Source organism: Helicoverpa armigera, chromosome 1 (genome assembly GCF_030705265.1).
Source record: "Helicoverpa armigera isolate CAAS_96S chromosome 1, ASM3070526v1, whole genome shotgun sequence".
In the NCBI taxonomy this organism is placed as follows: Eukaryota; Metazoa; Arthropoda; class Insecta; order Lepidoptera; family Noctuidae; genus Helicoverpa; species Helicoverpa armigera.
Window position 1 is genome coordinate 13,124,315 of NC_087120.1, and position 21,193 is coordinate 13,145,507.

Below are 21,193 nucleotides of genomic sequence, written 5' to 3' on the forward strand. Positions count from 1 at the left end.
CATTTACTAACAATTGAATAAACTAAAAGTATTTAATTCTGTGATATTAAACTTCATGTTTGACTTTCACCTCTCCAAGATATGCTGTATCTATTATATTTGTAGTTTATTGTGCTCATGGCCAAGTCAATATTATTGTAATGTGAACAAAACTATTGATATAGTCACAAAATATTGATTTATTTTTACAAATAAAGTTGAACAGGACTTGGCTTCTATGCGATCTCAAAACTTTTTATGGTGGAGGAATTGCGTAGAGGATTGGCTTTTTTTTTACATTTAATGTTTTTGGTGGGATTGAATATTATCCAAATTACTAACAGTGAACATTTTTCACTATTTTTTTTAACATTGAATAATTTTGACGCAAACAAATAAACACTATTAAAGTGGTGATGTACCCGAGCATATACGCACACGAAAGCAACGTGTAAACGCATTCACACACACAAGTACGGCTCACCCGTTTTCATGACTAAAACCTCTATTCTTACGAAAAAAAAAATACTTTAACTCTCGAATTCTCTCTCCCCAAACGAACGAACGAAATCTCTTCTATCCCTGATTTATCTCATGAGATAGGGTCTGTCAAATTAATTAAGAACAACTAACGTGTCTCAATTTGCTCTGATTCGATTTAATGAAGAAGTTTCTTCAAATTAGGCTAATTAGGCTTAATCGTCGTCTATTAGGCTTAGTGTACATATACCACATTAATATGTGATGAGACACCGTTGCGGAAAGCCGGGTCGAACCTAGGATTACTTAGATAAGTAGCTGTTAACGTCATTCCGATCTGTTTCTATCATTTTTCTGTAAGCACTGTACTGAAAATAATTTGCAATATTTCCAATTTGGTTAGTTCACACCGATTTTAAACGCCTATACCTACCTTCAATTTTTTATTACGTGTATATAATTATAATTTCTTTTACGTAAAATAAGATAAGCGATGTACATATAAAAAAAGCACAGGAACCGAAAATAGTGATTTTTAAATTATGTTTATATTAGCTATATATTATGATGAGCATTTGACACAGTGCATCAATATTCGTAATGGAAATAGGATTAAATACGTAGCCTGTACATAAGTCCAGTGCGATTAGGATTTTACATAACTCGGAGCCCAGTTATAATACTTGGATTTTTAAAACTTCTAACATGCTGTTTCTCGCAATTTTATCAGGATAAATGTAATCACATTAATCTCCGAAATTCCACCTATATTCCTTATACCTTATTCATGAAAACTTACTCGATTCCATCGTCCGATGTAATTAAAACTAGTGTGGGTGCAAACACAAATTTATTCCCGATCGATATCATTTTAAATTCAAATAAAATAATCTACGAAATTATAGCACAAATGCACCAAAAATCTTTAAAAAATTGTATTTTAAAACGTGTTTTCTCTTGAGAAATCACAGCGAGCAGCTTGTTCATAACATCATCATACGTACCGAATGTTTGCTGATATTTGTTCGTGGCCACTATGAAACACATATTATTCTCGCAGACGTCAACTTCTGAGATTAATACACAATATCGCATTTAAAATTACCTTGTACCTATTACGAATGCACGAATAGGCAGTCACCATCTCGTTGCTGGAGGCCTAAGAACACCTCCCCTTGAAACTTTTAAATGGCTTAGCTTGGATAAGTTAAAAGATAACAGCGCATATCTCGATCGAAGTCAGTTCTATAAAAAAAAAAAAACATTACCAGCAACAATTAAATGGGTCATATAATGTAAGGAATTAAAAAAAATACCTTAATTTGACGAAAAAATAGGAAAGATTACTTACATAATATTAAATGTGTTTTAAATAAATAAATTGATTAATTATACGGAAAATAATAAATGAATTGACTTTTGTCAAGAAAAAGAACAATCATCCAAATCCATTTAATATCACAGGGCTGCGCAGTTTTTCATATAGGTAAAATCGCTAATTACACTGGACGCCGTAGAAATTTTATATTATAGAGGAATGAGGCGTTTATACATTCAGCGCTGACAAAAGAAGACCAACATCAATATAATACATACGTTCTTAAAAACAATAAAAAAAACATTTGACATTAAACATAGAGAAAGGACTAAGTATTGCCCAACAGAAAAACAGATTCTTCTACACTGGCGAATTTTCCGAGCGGAAAACCCGAGCGACTTCGCCCGATTCGTACGTACGAACCTAGGAAACACTCCGCGAAAATCCGCTAGTGTGAAAACGCTGTAAAAATAAAACACGGACAAAAAGTGGAAATTAAGAAACGATCGTGAAGCCAGTGAAGAATTCTAGAACTTAAAAATTGTTCCTTATCTATGATTGGTTCACTCCATCATTGCATGGACACACTAACAACCAACTTGACAGACAGATATTGGTTCCACGATCGTTTTCGTTCTTTAAAGATTTTCAAGTCAATTTCATATGGGGCATTGCTTAGTACTTATCTATGTATATGGAGTGGTTCTATCAAACCCATAGACGAAAGCTATCCAATACGTGGTGGCGGGCTTAGAAACTTACAACATTTTTAACTGATCACTTAAATTATCGAACTTGTATTGCATTTATCTATAACTTTATCCACCATTTTTAGGAACATTGTAATGCCTCGGTTATGCGTCTAATGACAAAAACTACAATACTTATGCCAAACGAATAATAACTTGTTTTAGGAACTGAGCGTAAAATTTGCACTACGTCTGTTTGTTGCAAGGGTCTAGGCCTATCATTACACGATATAATATCTGGATACTGATCGTCATGCGTTGGCTGTACAAACGCCTTATCCAATTTTTAATATTATTAGTGTTAACGCATACATACCGTGATATTTTCATCGTTTTCAGTGGAACAAATACAAAAATTCAGGCGTTTTCTAAGCATCGTAAAAATCTAAACTGTATTTCTGCGATTTTAAAACCCACTTACGTTACCCACGTACGAACGCGGTTCTAAATTAATTCCAAAAAGAAAAGGTTCGAATGTCATTCAACAATACTGATTTAGACCCTGTGAACGATATTACGACGATTCTTTAATCCAGTTCGATCTATCGATTAACCGTCAATCAAAGCTATCGATTGATAACAGCATAGATCGGTCCGTGCCATCTCCACCTATGGTAGCGATATCTACTAATCCTTTCTACCCGTCGATCGACTTTCAATCAAAAAAATTTAGGCGAAGATAAAAAAAAAACAAATTTTCCAAATTGGCCGAAGTTCTCGCGATGCTAAGAAGATGCTGTTTCTAGAAATTCAGAATATTAACAGCACGACTCGAGTTATCATTTTTGAAACTTCACAAACGTAATGAATACGGTCTCAATATTGCTACAACTAAAATTATTAATTTTTTAGGTCGATTGTTCAATCCCCAAAAACGTTTTAAGTAAATAATAATTTCATTTTGATAGACTTTAAAAAGATTTGTCGGTCTATAAACTATGCTACAGTTGAAATACTTTCACGGCAAACTATTTGGAGCAACTGTGGTATCAACATTAATCTGATCTTTAGGGCGTGTTCACATATAAAGTCTTCATTTACCTATAGAATCGTACTACTGGAGGTAATTTTTACTAACATCTTTCGTACACCAGAAGTTACTGTAGTGTGAGTAAACTCGTATAAATAACTCAATCACAAAAAACCTGTGATATGAATTTCTATATGAATGCACCCTAAAATCAGACAGATTTATTAAAAGGTTAGAAAAAAAAAAAATTATACGGACTTCAATATTACTACAAATGATCCGCTACAACAACTTTAGTGGACTGTTATCGGAGAAAATGTCACGGTATATATGATAGGTTATTTAGATAGTCAAATAAGGTTGAACACACATTGCATTTTAATATTGATTCTCTCAAAAGATCACAAGGTTTAGCCAATCTTTCATGTTTCCTAAGAACTTATAAAGAAAGGACTCGTAAAAGCTATGAGAAGTTTATGTTTAAACCATTTAACTTAAAGGCTAATTATTATCTGCGTAGCTAACTATCTTGGAGTCAGTTTTCATTCTGACGGTTGCGCGTGAGTGTCGAAACCATTGCCTATTGGATCTCTCCAACCCATGAAAGTTACTGGATGACCAGCGGGGGTATACCGACGTTAAAAATGGTTAACTGCTACACACGTCTCAAGAAGTTTAACAAGGAGACTGAAACTTTTAATTCAGTATTAGTAATCGAATTCTGACAAAATTTTATCCAAATTGATGTTTTAGGAGCATTATAAATACATAATAGAATGGAACAGTAGCACCACTAACTGCTACCTACCAGTGGTCACCAATCAACATTACAGCAAGTATTAAGGTTTAATGGTTTATAAGCATAAACTCATATTCACTACGGAACATGCTTGGAAGGTTAGATCTTTGATCTATCTTGTCTTTTCATAAATGAGTACATACATGAATTAACTATGAATAACAATAGGTACAATTAGCATTTACAATTACATATTTATTATGTCATACCATCGTATTTTCATATTAACTATGACAGTGTTCGTAATAAACCCTGATGGAAAATATTTAAGAAAAAAGTTAACTGACATCGGATTCAAAATTGACTCACTGAAAAGCAATGGCTCGTCCGATAAAAATTAATGATATTTACATAAATAATGGCTCGCCTTGGCGAGGGCACTCCTATGCCCCCAATCTAAATTAATACATTTTGCGAATAGTATAATCTGTGGTATAAAGAAATATAGTTATCGGCACGAATCTTGAGCTCTGACCTACATCTGCGCAGAAGTAAGATTCGTGCCGATAACTATATGACTCCGCAAATCATTCACATTTTTAATCAAATCTCTTTGACGAGTCGTCTGAGTACGAACTCTGTATTTTGCCGGAGAAACAAAAGAATCTTAAAGCGAAACAAAAAACAATCGATGTTAAAAGTGTGATAAAACAAAAGCCCAATATTAATGTTGCAATGTGTGAATAACCTTATTTCTTATGGTACCATGGTTATTCAACACGCGGCTTTTAATTTCGTCGATCTATGATTTCAACAAATCTGAGGGATTGAAAACAGTAGCGAAAAAGAACGAAAGAAAATTCAAAAGGTATTCAAACAAAATTATTCAAAATGCAACTACGTACGTTCGATTCGAAAGTTGTCTGACTAATACTGTTACAGCCTTTTTATAGTCCCACTGCTGGGCACAGGCCTCCTCTCACATGGAGAAGGATTGTGCATTATTCTATCTGTCTGACTATTAAGCATTGAAATTTTATTAACTTTCGAAACATTATAGGATATTCTCCATGATTCGAGATTTATATTTATTTATCTTCAAAATGGGCTTACTGTTATCATCTGATTGAGAAAATGCTAAATATCTATGGTTTTGACACAATGTCTCTCAGATTTGTTGCTCTTTACGTTTGCATTATTGATTAATATAAGAAGAAATATATATCTGTCGATTGAAATCATAGAGCTAGAGGCTGGTTGCTCTCTGATTTCAGATCGTTGCATTTGTTAAATGATACAGATTTTCTATTTTTCTACTGAAAAAATATATGCCTAGTTGACAGTTTGTTATCATTACAAATTATATTTTTTTAAATACTCAAATTATTCTTATATAGAGGTTATGTAATTATTTATAAGACAGAGATCTATTTAGGTAGATATTTAGCTATAAGAAATAAAGAAGTAAGTATATTTTTATATAAAACAGAAAATGAAAAATAAAAAACAAAAAATATAAAAGCCAAAAAAAGTTTTGCCGCGTCTTGTATATCGCTCATGGTACCAATAGTGTCCTTTCGGTGTGCTTCGTATAGATACCATCAACTCGATGTGTTTAGTGCCCCACGCAATCCACTTACTTATAAATAGGCTAAGTTAACTTTAATAGTGTAAAATTTCATGAGATACACCAGAGATACCTCCGAATGATGTACATACAGTTGATGTATTAGATTACTTGTAAACTAATTAGATCTGATGTTGTCGAAATATATATATTTTATATTATTATAAGTTGTAATATATGTAGCGGTTGATCATTTGATTTGAAGAAATCGATCAAGATAGACTAGCAATGATATTATTGGTTAGGTTAAATGCAGATATATTTGTCGATAGCTTGGTAAGCATGCAAACCTTCAGAGTCTTGTACCTGCCAGGTAACCCATATACCTCATACCGATAGTTGTGTCGCGGTTCATCTGAGAAGGTCACATCTACGGAATCATAAGGCAACATCTTCGGGAGCGAAAGTAACTTAGGAAACGGGGAGAAATACTCATTATTTGTACCTATTTAAGATAACATTTGTCAGTATGGTAGTCCTTCGGAAAATCTTAACCCGTACATATTTGGCATTATAAGAGAAATTTTTGAAACGTAAATTGTTATTGTACCTCAATTCTAAAGCAAATAAATTCTATTGGTTCTTATTGAGGTATAATTTTAAGATTTTCCGCACCACCACCCAGTTAACGATTGTAGATTACAGATAGAATTACATATACTCTTAGCGTAATATTTGTCGGTGGTGGAATGATAAATACTCAGTAAATATTCAATTAATATGTGTCTATGTTATTATGACTGCGCCGATGCACCGAATATATAATATACAGCACTTGCAACTCCCTGTAATGTACGTCAATAGAGTATTGATCGGCCGCACGGCGCAGTTTCCATATACTTATCCAAGCAACTTATATCGATGTCAAATTGTATTCTAGTGTAGTAGAACAGTTTTCGCCAAACTCGATGGCGGCTCGCAACTATATTCACACCGCAAGCACGCGCACGTGGCCCCGCATCCCCGCCACCCGCGGATTCCTTAAAATGGTTTCTGCGCAGCATCTACGCGCCGTTCCGTGACGACAAAAAGTTTGGCGAGAACTATAGGTGAAAATAATCGTGTATTTAACCATCAATACTCGTGTGTTACTTACGAATCTCTGAATGTTATAATATTAATGAAATATCATGTGTAACCCCCATAACTAAGTATGTACTGTATGTCGTATCTGTAGGATCAGTAGTCACTTGGATTTTTGTCTCGAATATTTCCATTGATAGCTGGTAGCCCAACCATATATAACAATGTAATCCACGCAAATCAGGAGCACAGCTACATTTCAATTGTAACTTTTTAAATGTTTAAGCCAGAATCATGTAACATCATTTAATTCATTCAATAAATATCATTAAATGTCATGTGTTGGTTTCATTTTATCTTACCTATGATGCCTACAATTACCCTCTACACAAAAACACCTCTACACATCATTTAAATATTAAGTCAGCATTTGATTTAAACAACAATAACAGAAACAGAAAATCACACGGCAAACAAGTACACACAGAAAAGTGAAATACATCGCAACACTCAAACATATGGAAGAAGTGGCGCTTATTAGCAGAAAGATTGCTTTAACATAGACCACGAGTCAATTAATAAAGCCTTGCTGTGAGTATATATGCAGAGGTAACTAAATATAATCAATACCAGGGAAAGTTTTAGGTGAGTAGAAAGAAGTTGTTTGGGAACCACCTAATTAGTATTTGATAAATGGCACCTTTGGCATCCTAAGTAAGTGTTATAGTGTCAGTAGTAGATGCCACAGTATAATAAATTCATCAAAAAAAACTCGGTAAAGAAAATAGTAACATTCTACTCAAAAACGTATCCTGAGGAGTCCTATTCCCAAAAAGAAATAAATAGAATAAACTTATATTGCTGACACGAGCTGTAGCAAATAGTTCCCTTGAAACGCGAGTGGAACAGCAGACAACGTCTAGTATAGAAAATACGAGCTCCCTAGTAGGTACCTATTTACATACATGAAGGCAGGATAGCAACAAGATAAAAAAATACAGTAGGATTGAACTGTTCAGCTTTGCTGTTAGTATGACATTGAACAAGAGGAACGAACACACAGTTAGGAATGAAACTGCAATAAAGCTTTATAACGATGAATCAGTGTTTTTGTTCTTCCACCCTGAATGTAGCGAGTAGGAACAAATCATAAGATTGCGTCCATTGAATTCAATTCTAAAGGTGAGTGACGTGGACGGCTATTAACATATTGTGTGGGCCATCCTTACGTGGACAACGCAAGATGCGACTACACCGGTAACTGGTCAATTAGCTAACCTCATCCCTCCAATGGGTCAGTCCGAGATCCTTCCAAGGATAAATATAGAACCGTTCCAGCTGCAAGTTCCGCTCGGTAAATGCCCATTATATACCGAGATGAAGTTTAAGTGTCACAGTGGACGGACGCGCGATCTCAGTGCTCCTCACGTAAACCAAAGTCATGACGGTAATATATTTCGACTGGCTCGACTACCTCGTCTTCGGCGGGATGCTTCTCTTCTCCGCCCTCATTGGCGTGTACTTCGCCTTCTTCGCGTCGAAAAAACAGAACACCACTTCTGAATACCTTATGGGCGGAAAGACTATGGGGATGTTCCCTATATCCATGTCGCTGATAGCCAGGTACATAATGTTTATTACTAGCGTCGCCACTGACCTCTACTTGTTATATTTTTCCGCTGTTGCGAAGGTTGTGTACCTCACTTGGTGTTGCCTAAACAATGATTATTATTTCTAGTTATATTTCGGGTATATCGTTGCTGGGCCTGCCAGCTGAAATGTACACGTACGGAACTCAGCTGTGGACGATAGTACTCTCGGAATGGGCGGTTTCACTCACTATCGCAATTGTTTACCTGCCAGTATTTTATAATTTGCAGATCACTTCAACTTATGAGGTACTTATACTTAACTTTATGTACATAACATAGATGTTTGTGCTAAAATTACAACAACAAATCTTACATTTGCGACTTCGTGTTTTTATTTAATAAGTTTTGTGTTTTCTTTTCAGTATTTACGATTGAGATTTAACCAAAAAGTGCGACTTTTGGGCTCAATAATATTTATCATCAAGATGCTGTTATACATACCCATTGTGATATACGTACCTGCGCTGGCATTCAGTCAAGGTATAACATTTCATTGCGTTCCTACGTAAATACTTCCGGGCAATTTATATTATTCATGTATATCCTTTCTTTGCAGTGACTGGTATTAACTTACATTTAATCACGCCCATCGTGTGTCTCGTGTGTATATTTTACACGACTCTTGTAAGTACATCAATCTGTTATTCTTTACTGACCCTATTCTATCCCCTGCCAGTAACAAATAAATTGCTATAGTCTAGAAACGCGTAGCAACGAGGTCAACTATATCAGACATTGTTACATTATCTGGGCATATGATGAAAATGTTATAATACTTGAAGGAGCATCCTTTTAATGCATAGAATGCCTCGTTAGTCTAGTAGTCGCTATGCGCGCATGCTGTGCACGTTTCTTGGGTTCGATTCCCGGATTAGGCCAAAATAACTTTGTGGCTTTTAAGATCTTTGATAGAGCAGCATTCTAATCTCTATTCAGTCGTGAAAAGCCACATCTGACTACAAGAGTGAAGGAATAGCGAGTGCATCATAGTCTACGCAAACGCTTCTGCACTGTAATACATATACACTGCTAAAATTGCTGGCCCTCTTTTGAAAACTGCTGCCATAACCGAAAATCATCATCATTATGATTGTTATTTCACAGGGAGGGCTCAAAGCTGTGGTATGGACGGATACACTACAAACAGTACTTATGTATTTCGGCGTCATATTCGTACTTGCGTACGGCACGTGGCGATTAGGGGGGATAGCCAATGTTATTTCAATAAACAAAAAAGGTGACCGGCTCGACTTTTTCAAGTGAGTAGTTGCTACTGTAGAGCCGTTTTCACCAACAACATGAGCGGCCGTTTTCTGTTGATATACAATACATAAACAAATAATGTTTACTTCGGAAATGTTGTTCTTTAATTCAGATTTTTACATAATTAACCAATATACAAATATTTAAACTTATAACTAATATAAACAGCATCAAAAAATTAATCCTCCTCGCTATCACTCGGTAATGTGCCCAAAAGGCTAGCAGTATTGCCACGTTGGATGGCAATGTTCAATCGTTGTGCAAAATAAAAGCCAGCCTTCGGTAAATTGAAAGGGAAAACTCATAGTTGTTTTAAGAAATCTGACGTTTATGTTTAGTTTTGAGGCAGATTATTGATAGTTGACTTATTTCCAGCATGGATGTAGACCCCACTATTCGGCATACCTTCTGGTCGACTGTGTTCGGTAACTACTTCAGTTGGCTCGCCTCCTGCTCAGTCAACCAGGCTATGGTTCAGAGATGCTTAGCGCTTTCTTCTTTGAGACGAGCTAGAATGTAAGTATATAGAAAAACTTACATAGTAAGTTATCCTGGATGTACCACTAAAAGGGACTTTCCCCTTTTCTCTTTTGGTGTTTCACTTTGTACATCACGTACTGAATGTACACAAAATCTGTGATTTTCATATAGCCAGTCTGTTTGAAATACGACTTATTCAGCCTTACCCAGTAAGTCAAATTTAAGGAAATATCGATAGACATGCATACGTAATTTGCATCTAAGGTTAAGCTTAGAACTACGTCCCCATATCTCAGTGCATTTTTGAAGGGACAACAAAAGTTATGAATATCACTCTTCCATCTGTAGGTACCTAACTTCGGTGCCAAGACCACTCTACTATATTTTTAACACATACCTATCTATTCTGTTTCTAGCACAATATTCATAATGGCAGCTGGTATATTCATCATCGTATCCCTATGTTGCTACACGGGTCTTGTGATTTATGCCACGTTTGCGGAGTGCGACCCCCTCACGACCGGAGCCATAAGGAAGAGTGACCAATTGCTACCGTATTTCGTGATGACCATCACAGGGTCTATTCCGGCGTTACCAGGAATATTTATGAGTGGAGTCTTCAGTGCAGCTCTGAGGTATAGTCCCGGTGAGAGAACGCCGTTTTTCTATTTTTGAGACAATTTTTTCTGAAGGTTTTGGCGATTTTTGAGGCTCGATCCTTGAGTAGGTAACTATTAAAATTACTTTGACAATAATGCTGCATAGGTATGTTTCGAGGTTTATCTTACTGAAACTTATTTTGTGTATAACTATAATGATCATTGCTTGGTTGTAAAGACCATGGCGAATCAAATTGTCTGATATCTCGAACTTTTATGAGGCGAAGTTTCATACTGGCTAAAGCCAACCTTTCTTTCTTCTAGAGCCCTTTTTGTATGTTTTTGCCCATATATTTGCTAATTATTTATTTTTAGGCATATATGAATAATTGTCCATTATTTAACACAAATTGGATAGATCCAGATTTTGCCAAACCACCTAAATTATTGCTTTTAACAAATTATTTTTTATTTGTTTTGTGTGCTGATGTTGCGAGTTAATATTAATATTTATTTTCGTTATTTTTAGTTCTATGTCGACCGGGCTGAACTCCATGTGTGGAGTGATATTCGAGGACCTCATCCGACCTGCCTACAATAAACCCATATCGGAAAGAGCCGCTAGTTTTATCATGAAAATGATAGTCGTGGTCATAGGTGCGTAACTACACTCAGCGGCACGGAATTTGGCCCAAACAAATACAAGTAGATATCAGCCCAGATAGCTGTTGTAAATTCTAATTTCATATGACATACTGTCAGTCCTTTCGTAATTGTTAATTAAAATACAGAAAAATGTGTGTCTGTTTAACTTTTGTAACACTAGAAGCAGATTCCGTTGTTGGAACACAAAGCAGAAAGTTAAGTTTCAATTCAGATAAAAATTGCTGAAGTTCTAAGCACGTTCCAAAAAAAAATTATAATTATGATCGTTTTTTGTTTCTCTTTTTTTCACAATTTGATCTGAAAATTACCCTCACTGCAGCTCAAGTTGCTCAAGTAGTGTTGCTAAGACGTCAAGGGCGGAAGCAGCGGAAGATGGTTGAAACTTTAAGTGCACCGCGTACAAGTTAAAGATATGCATAGAAAATGTATGACCAGACTGGCCTTTACACAAGAAGACCAGAAAGTGGGGGTGTAAGGTGTTCGTCGGCGCACGACGACCGATTTATCGTACGTGCAATAATGAAAAATCGGTTTCTCACTGCGTTAGAGATACGCCAGCCTTTGCAAACAGCAAGAGAAGTCAACGTCCGTAAGCGCACAATAAGAAGAAGGATGGAGGAACGGGTTCTGCATGCTCGAAGACCAACTCGAGGCCCGGAACTTCTCCCGCACTATCGCATAGCCAAACTTAGGTTTGCAAGAGAACATGCAAATTAGACGCATGACCAATGGAGTAAAATTTTATGGACCGATGAATGCAGAGTCGTCTTAAGAGCTCCAGACGGCCGTGAATGTGAATGGAGAAAGCGCGAAGAATGGTTTCTTCCCACCACTACCAAGCAAACAGTCGGTTTTCATGGTGGGTCCATCTTGGTTTGGCGAGGCATAAGTTCAGAAGCCCCTACTGAATTATTGGTTGTCAAAAGTCGTCTGACAACAGTGCGGTATATTAAAGAGATCCTTCAAAATCATGTTTTACCCTGTCAGGGATTCATAGGAAGTGAAGAATTTCGTATAATGCAGGACAATGCTCGACCTCACGCAGCTCTTTGCGTAACCGATTACTTGTTCGAGGTCGGTATTCAAAAATTGGACTAGCCTGCAAGAAACCCAGCCATGAATCCTGTAGAACATGTCTGGGACATGCTTAAAAGACAGGTCCAAGCAAGTCGTAACCCACCACGGACAGGCTCTTCAGATCAAGAGAAAGAAACACCCATTATTAAAATTCGATAACTTTCTGTTTTGTTAAAAATGTTGAATTTAAAAAGTTTATGGTGATTATAGCGGTAAAGGACTCTGTTTTCTAACTCAATAAAAATCCTCACAATTCTGTAGTTTGTTAGTCATTTTCTTTTGGAAAATGAGTAAATTAAACTATTTTAAAATAAAAATTCAGATTTTTCATTTGTGAAATGTGCTTGGGCCAGATTCCGTGCCGCTTAGTGTATATCAATTTCATGAATAAATAATATCATAAAGTTAGGCAACGACGAGACATGTAAGACAAAGCAGACAGAACATCATCATCAGCTTTCATACCCTACTGCTCCTCATATGGAGAAGGATTGATCATCATCGAATCATCGTTAATCACCACGCTTGCTCAAGGCCTATTGGCGATTAGCGGTTGCCCTAAAGAGCTCATACAAAATAATGAACGATTAGATATATATTCCTATAATATTCCGTTATAAGTTACCTTGATGTTGACACCTAGTACCAGAATCCCTACTATCCCTACTAATATTATAAATGCGAAAGTACCTAACTATGTCTGTCCGTCTGTTACGCTTTCACGTCTAAGCCACTGAACTGATTTTAATAAAATTTGGTACAGAGTGGACCTTGAGAAAGAACATAGATTAGTTTTTATCCCGGACTTTTGAAGATTTTTTTTGAAAACGCGATATAACCGAACTCTACGCGGGCGAAGCCGTGGGCGGAAGCTAGTCTTTTATAAAAAACAGTGTTATCAATCACGTCTGCCTGCACATCCGAGATAGACTCAAAAAACATTGCACGGATTTTCATGCGTTTTTCATCAAAGGGTTGTCTATTAATTAAATCCAGGCGAAAGCCAAAGCGAGTCTGCGCTGAAAACGTGTACTTTTTCATGCACGTCAGTGTAAAATAGTAAAATCGTTTGTTTATCTTGACAGACACATCGTTGTGTTAATTACCCATTATGTGAATAACTTGCTTGTTCCGTATTCCGGTAGAACTGTTAGTTTAGTACCATTACTCATTAACGCTTTGCTAAACAGCTTAAACGAAATGTCTATTGTTATCGGTTAATTTTGATTGGTTTTTTGTTTTACTTCATATATAAAAAAAAAATGTGTAATTATCGGATGAAGCAAGCAGACTAAAGAACTCAAATTAGTGAAATTCTTAACCTATCCGAGCTCAATCCTCCTCAAAATTTGTGTGAGACAAATGTAGAGCATGCTGTCTGAAATTATTCTAGAATGTTCGAGCGTCAAATTGCAATCAGTCATCATAAACAGATCGATATAAAATTCACATAACTATGCCATAATACACACCCTTGCATCACTACATTTGCAGCCACTACACAGGGTAATATAGGCATACATTGGCTGTTTTTCCCCTTTTAATTTCATCCGGCTGTCGGACCCTCTACCCGGCTAATTTGCCGTTCGTCCGTTTGATTTAGTCTGCTCTCAAAGCGTGGCGTTTTTTCGTGTCTAGCCGGCCTATTAGCACGAAATTAAGGAGTTCGTTTTGATTTTATGCGCTGTATTTTTTTAACGTTTTGTGAACCCGCTGTAGATGAAACGCAAAGGCGGCTGCAAAAAAATGTAGTCTGCGATACTTTGATCAGACTCATACATCAGTTAATAGATAGATATGGAGATATATGGCACTGCGCACTAAATAATCAGGTTTCCTACCGGTATCGAACAGACCATTGACTGACGAAAACTTTGATTGGATTCACGATAATCTTCAAAATAAACTGTCAGCCAAACTTCAACTTGAAATCTTTATCGTTTAATATTGTAATTTTCTTTAACAATAATCAAGTAAATGAATCAGCTAAGAAACAGCTAATTGATTTATAAAAGTTAAACTATTAGGTAATCATTAACCGACGATTGAAAAAGTGCACATTAAGTAGGTACCTAGCATTTACTATTTAATTCTATTATCAGATTGTGGAAGTCGATAGTCACGCAGGAAAACTCCCCTTTTAACATCGCATTCGTAAATGCGAGTTATTTAGTAACTATTTCTTTCGCATCCCGGGAGAATTCAGGCTAGTTTCCTAAAAAATAATAATTAGTCCGTCTTGTAGATTGTCCAAAATTAAGCGATACGTATTTTTTCTTTTTTAAATTGGATCAGAACTTGTTAAGATATAGCGTGTTAAAGTTGAGTGTGACGTCACAAGTTGCTACAATTTTCAGGACACTGTGACGTAAAAGGCCCCCACTCCTAATTTTTGAAGTGTATTATCTTTGTCATTTTATGTTTAATTAAAAAATGAAAAAATACGTATCCAATATTTTTTGATTATCTAAAAAGCGGACTAAATATTATTTCATTATTTCGACCCTGGACACTACCCTATTGTATTATATAATTGACTACGGAATATTATTTTTAAGTATTTCGACTCATAAGTACGGTAGAGGTACTTATGCATCGATATATTATCCCATGATAAACTATGTACTTACTTGAACTTATAGTTAGACCTGAAATTACGCCTCGAATTTCCATGAAAAAATTCGGTGGTATTATTAGTGCTTGCATATTTCTTCGACCCAACCCTTACTGAAGTTTTTAACAAATTACAAATCACATTCCCTGTTTAAACTAATTCACTGTAAGTTTAAACCATTATTTACTGTAATCGACAAACAACTTCCCTGTTTCAATCATTCGGCATTTTCTTGCATGATTAGTTATTTAGCAAGTCATGTTTATCGCACATAATAGCCAATAATCGTAAAACTGTCATGTTAGACAACTCTGTAATTATGAGTTATGTATGTCTAAGTCATGAATCCTTAATACTTCGTACTTATGTCTAAATATAATTGGAATAATTAAAGAAGTCTGAAGTTATAATATTGGGGAGTCCACCCGCGACCACGTTCGGTGATATTCAACCGAAAAGTCGAGAATATAAAAAGGTATCGTACCTCTACATGCAGTACCGCATTTAAGTCCCGATTATTTATTAACATGTGATGATTCCGATTTTACATAATTCAAAATAAGCAATCATGCCATTCCTAATCGTGCTAACTGACATTCATGCTTAGTTTATCTACTACTAGCCGTTTTCCCGCGGTTTCACCCGCGTCCCGTGGGAGCTACTACCCGCACCGGGATAAAATATAGCCTATGCTACTCGCAGATAATATAGCTTTCTAATGGTGAAAGAATATTTAAAATCGGTCCAGTAGTTTTTGAGTTTATCCATTACAACCAAACAAACAATGATTAACAATGTTTTTCTCTTTATATTAGTATAGATATTAGTCTATATGTTACGTGTGTTATAGCTATGGTATGTTCACAGGATTCGCTTGCGTGGCTCTAGTGTTCTTGGTGGAGCATATGGGTGCTCTTATTCAAGCCGGTAAGAGTCTGGCTGGTATTACCGCGGGAAGCTTGCTGGGACTGTTCTCTATGGGATTGTTTTTGCCCTGGATTAATTCTACGGTACATAAAACCTACTTTTTTTTTTTTTTAAGTTTTCATAACAAAACTAATTATGAAACCACTGAAAAACTAAAACTATACTTTTATATTCTATACTTATAATTTTTTACTTCAGACGCTACTGAAACGCAGATCTACTGAAATCACTGAAAATCAAAATAAAAATAATTTTATTGTTTCAGAAGTCAATGGCGAAATAAATTAGCAATGTCTCTCATTCACATAAAAAAACTGTCACTTCAGACGCCCTACACCCTAAATACGCTTTTTGTATCTATCTTAGAAATTTTGTATTGCCTTTTGAGAAAAAAAATCACATCGACATCCAATATTTTTGCCACTCCAAAAGATTGCTTTTCTAATAACATGTTTATTAAAACTATTTTTAATCCTACAATTATTTCTACGAAAGGGTGCATTAACCGGCGGTCTGACGTCCACGATGCTCGTCGGTTGGATCTCCCTGGGGACCCAGGCGGCCATGATGCGGGGAGACATAGTGGTCACCCCCAAGCCGGTGTCAGTGGCCGGCTGTCCTGGCAACGTGACATTACCAACCTCTTCGGCTACGCTGTCTACTGTTGAGTTTGACAGGTGAAGTATATGATAGATGATAAATTAATATTTTATACCCCGCGCGGCCAATGATGATCCCTATGACAGTTTGGTAGCGCTTAACATTGTAGTGACGTCCTGTCACAACAAATCCTTTACAGGCCCATAAAAAACTCGAAAAAATCATAATTGTGTACATTTTTTAATAATAAAAATGAATATTAAGAAATTATTACGTAATGTTCGAAAATAATGGAAAAAAACTCAATGCAAATGTACATGGTACGTGCTGCAAAAGTTACGTCGCCAAGCTGTTATCGAAAAAAAGGGACACATCGATAAACAAAATATCGATAATTTGTAGGAAAAAATTTACAAATGCTTTGAGTAAAAAAAAACACAGTATATTTGCATTTTTGTTTAATCAATCTGAATCTGACATGACTGAATTAAAAAAAAAAAAACTTTAAATATTTTTCCATAAAGCTGGAAATTATAAATTCTTTAAAATTAAATTCAAAAAGAATTCTAAAATTTCTTCTCTTTAAATAGTGCAATTTTAATAAAAATTAATGTACAGTATAATAAAATATAATAAAGCCGTTGAATGACCTGGCTGAATGACACCTTTGCGTAACAGAATTTTATCGAAGTTTCGCATCACTATTACTACTGTCAGTTGAAACGTCATACGGATCATGATTCGCCGCGCGGGGTATAGTTACAGATACAGAGTTTTCGTCAGTATAGTATCTTTACTTCTCAAACAAGAATAGGCTCATTAACGATTTTAGATCATGTCTTCCGTCGTAGAACTGAGAAAATACGTATCATCGTATTGAGTGTCATGGTTGCGAGGACTAGGCAGGCATCCAGTAAAACTACGAAGTGTAAAAATGCAATTAAGTGAGCAAAAATGCACTTCCGAGATTTACACTCTAAGGCGACGATATCCTGGCCTTTGTAATAACACTAAACTCTACATAAAAATACTCTACGCAAATGCCGTATAATATTACAATATTTATTTAACTATACAGAGCAACATAGAATTCTTCATAGCCGCTAATGGAGCATATCGAATTCGTTCTAACTACTCGTTATATGCGTAACCTCATTTCTTTGTTTCAGGACACTATTTTTCTTCATACGTATTACATAAGTACAGGCACACAATGAGTTTTAAAGACTCTTATACTAAACAGTTACGTGCAACAAAACAGATTTTTCACGATATTTTATGTATGTTGGTCCGTTTCCAAAATATTCATCATCGCCATCACCCAATTTTATTTGGGACCGGCGCAGCCTGTTTTATTCTTCCAGACTTTTTTACCTACCGTAATCTCTCAAGTAACATTATTTCTAGCCATTTCGATTTTGACATAAGCCATCGTTTCTATGGTCGTTCCCTTATACTACACCCATCCACATTCATGCTCATCATCACCTTAACATCCAGAATTGTGTGCTGCTGAAAAGGATATATCTAACCATATAAACACTAGCGGCTCGCGGTTCGTGCTTCGCTACGTATAAAGTCCATCATTTTATTACAAGAAATGAGGTAAATGAAGTACCACTCGATCGATTTGTGCAAACGTAACATAAAAAAATTACTAAATAGTCTTAACAAAGCTTAAACATTTGGTTTGAATAGGTGAGACCGTTCTTGAGTTGTAAAGAGATAGTACATTATTGCACGTGGTTCATTTTCTTGGTATTTCCAGGTCGGGCACATTCTTCATGTACAGACTAAGCTACCTGTACTACACGCTAGTCGGTATGACAGTGTGCATCGTGGTCGGCTCCATAGTTTCCTACTTCACTGAGCCCAATGACCCAGCTATGGTGAGTGATTTCAAACTTTTTGATCTAACCTTCTTGTTAACGTACTAGCTTCTGCCAGAAGTTTCACCCGCATCCCGTGGGAACCTCTTCACGAAGCCAGATAAAAAGCCTACAGCCTTCCTCGATAAACGGGCTATCTAACACTGAAAGATTTTTTCAAATCGGTTCAGTAGTTCCTGAGATAAGCGCTGTCAACAAACTAACCCTTCAGCTTTATAATACTCGTATTAGTAGGTATAGATTTATTGCAGATAGTGACTCCGTAGTTATAGTGCATTCGGTTTAAAGGCTAATCGATCAAGGTTTCTTAGAAATTGATTGGAAAAATTTAACTTTAGTAATAATAGAGATTATGAAAGCTAAGTAGCTAACTTGTAAGTTCTAATACCTAGTATTTTAGAAAATCTCACTGGAAAACTTACTAATAGGTAGGCTCTTTCTAATTCTATTTATAGAATAGAACTAGAATGAGCATAAGTAATTAGAACTTTAAACAAATTCGTCTCATTGGAACGAATACGAATTCGGTGAGTTTTCTTTTTAGTACGTTACAAATACACACCACTCATACATAACGCCTACCAGAAAGCTAAATTTAATTTGATCATAATCATGTTTTGATATATCATCAAGTTAAAAAAATCCGTTCTCATTTTTCTAGCTCTAACGACGGCTGTAGAACCTCAGTTTTATATTTTGGTACTAATATTATAAAGGGGGAAAAACTAAGTTTGTAGGGGGTAAGTTTTGGAACTGCTGGTTGGATTTCTAGCTTAGCTACAATGTTCCTAAGTGCCATAGGCTACATTTTATCCCGGTACGGGCAGCAGTTCCTACGGGACGCGGGTGAAACCGCGGGAAAACGGCTAGTGTTACATAAAAGCAATACAGTATATTAGATTAAACGATGAAAAAAATCTTCTAGTAAATTCAAATAAACTGCAATACTTTCAAAAACAGTCTAAAACATACTCTAGAATATTTTCAATTTTGATTGACCACTTAGGTAGGCAACTATAACTATATATGGAACATCAGAACACTGATACAGTTACAGAACATTTTATTCATTTAAAACCGAATAAAGAACACGTCCTAACCACCTTGACCTACCAACAGCGCGAATATAACACGTTACTTCTATTGCATGTCCCGTCTCCAACGTGCCTATAAAGATAGGCTGCAAGATTGCCATCCGTCCCTTGACAGGCGTTTAGGCAAATTGGTGGTCAAGGCGTGTGAGCCGACAGATTGACAATTAGAGCAATGTGGGTCAATGATCAGGTGCACCGGGATCTACTGACGCCGATTGTGCATCGGTGGCTGCCAGAACAACACCCGCACTGCCGCAGACCAAGACTTACGCAGCACGACATCGAGTTGCATGCTAGGGAGCTCGACCAGCTGAGAGCGCACACCTCCTACGATGTATGTTATCCTGGTACCTTTAATTAGTACACCTTAAGTATTTATTGACAAAAACCTTTAGTTAAAAGTTAAGAAGTCCCAAGTCTGAACGACATGTACTTATTACAGTCGATTGATTTTTGCATACTACGTTTGCTATATATAATACAAGTTAAAGTTATAAAGATATGAAGAGCAGTAGTAGATTGTTAAAAAATCTCTCGGGTATAATACCCTTTGCAAATCCAGTGCTAACGTACTGAATGGCTCAAGGTCCGATTAATTCTACACCTATTGAAAACAGGATCTGTCAGTCTATGTCCAATTGGTGTTACTGACCTAACATAATAACTTGCACAATCTATCACGTGTTATTTCATGCCTATATGTAATTTATTGCTTATTTCAGAAGATGGCCGACAGCCCTGAGATCATTCGGAAAAATAACAACAACGTGAACGATAATTACTGATTAATTTGTGACATTATAAGTACTCTAAATTATGTGTAATAAAATTGGTTACTTGATTTTGTGTTGTATGATTTTGTGCCCTCTGTTTTTGACCCTAGAGTTAAATTAATTGAAGTTTGTAAAAGCTAATAGATTTTATAAATACGAGTGTATGACATGGTTAGCTAAAAGGGGCAGTCTGGTATCGATCAGGCGCCTGCATGCTCCAATTCGAAGCTGCGCAGTAGACTTCGGATGCAACTGCTTGAATTTTTGATATCATTATTTAACCTTTACTTGATGTAGCGTGATGTGTCTGACTATCATGCAGGTTTAATCAAACGAGAGCATTTTATAGGGGTAGCTACGTTATGTAACTTTTGTAATCGTTATTGTTGGTGCTCATGGTAGTTTTTGGTAATTTTACCTAAGGTTGACTTCGACTATTATGCAGATACTTTACTTGGTTGCTGCCTGATCCATCCAAAAAGGTACTAAAGTCCAAGAAAAACCAAGCGAATTAACCGAATAAAGACGCCAATTAGTCAGTGATTTTGAAAGTCATGATAGTAATGATCCCGTTCGTACGACTATCATTATATGTAAAAAAAATTATAATTTAATTGTTATAATGCTGTTATATCAAAAAATCCATTAAAGTAATCATTTCAACAGTGTGCAAA

At 36.0% G+C, this 21,193-nt stretch overlaps 1 protein-coding gene across 2 annotated transcripts; it reads left to right on the forward strand.

The window, feature by feature from the left end:
• The first annotated feature begins 8,209 nt into the window (after positions 1-8,209).
• On the forward strand, positions 8,210-20,588 carry LOC110374253 (sodium-coupled monocarboxylate transporter 1). Of its 2 annotated transcripts, none has more exons than XM_021331894.3 (13): positions 8,210-8,508; positions 8,624-8,783; positions 8,900-9,017; positions 9,094-9,161; positions 9,642-9,796; positions 10,176-10,316; positions 10,697-10,915; positions 11,409-11,536; positions 16,104-16,246; positions 16,659-16,840; positions 18,532-18,652; positions 19,937-20,080; positions 20,472-20,588. In XM_021331894.3, the coding sequence occupies exons 1-13, from the start codon at positions 8,327-8,329 to the stop codon at positions 20,529-20,531; spliced, it is 1,821 nt and encodes a 606-aa protein (XP_021187569.3). In that variant the 5' UTR covers positions 8,210-8,326; the 3' UTR covers positions 20,532-20,588. The 2 variants fall into 2 exon arrangements, with proteins under 2 accessions (XP_021187569.3, XP_021187568.3); XM_021331893.3 differs by having other exon boundaries at positions 8,216-8,508; positions 20,469-20,588.
• The last annotated feature ends 605 nt before the right edge of the window (positions 20,589-21,193 follow it).

What these genes read in the sequence shown, in the direction of transcription:
- LOC110374253 (XM_021331893.3), top strand. Translation starts at nt 8,327, where the DNA reads ATGACGGTAATATATTTCGACTGGCTCGACTACCTCGTCTTCGGCGGG. An exon ending in GACCGGCTCGACTTTTTCAA is followed by an intron (nt 9,797 to 10,175) that starts GTGAGTAGTTGC and finishes ACTTATTTCCAG; the next exon opens with CATGGATGTAGACCCCACTA. An exon ending in TCTACTGTTGAGTTTGACAG is followed by an intron (nt 16,841 to 18,531) that starts GTGAAGTATATG and finishes TGGTATTTCCAG; the next exon opens with GTCGGGCACATTCTTCATGT.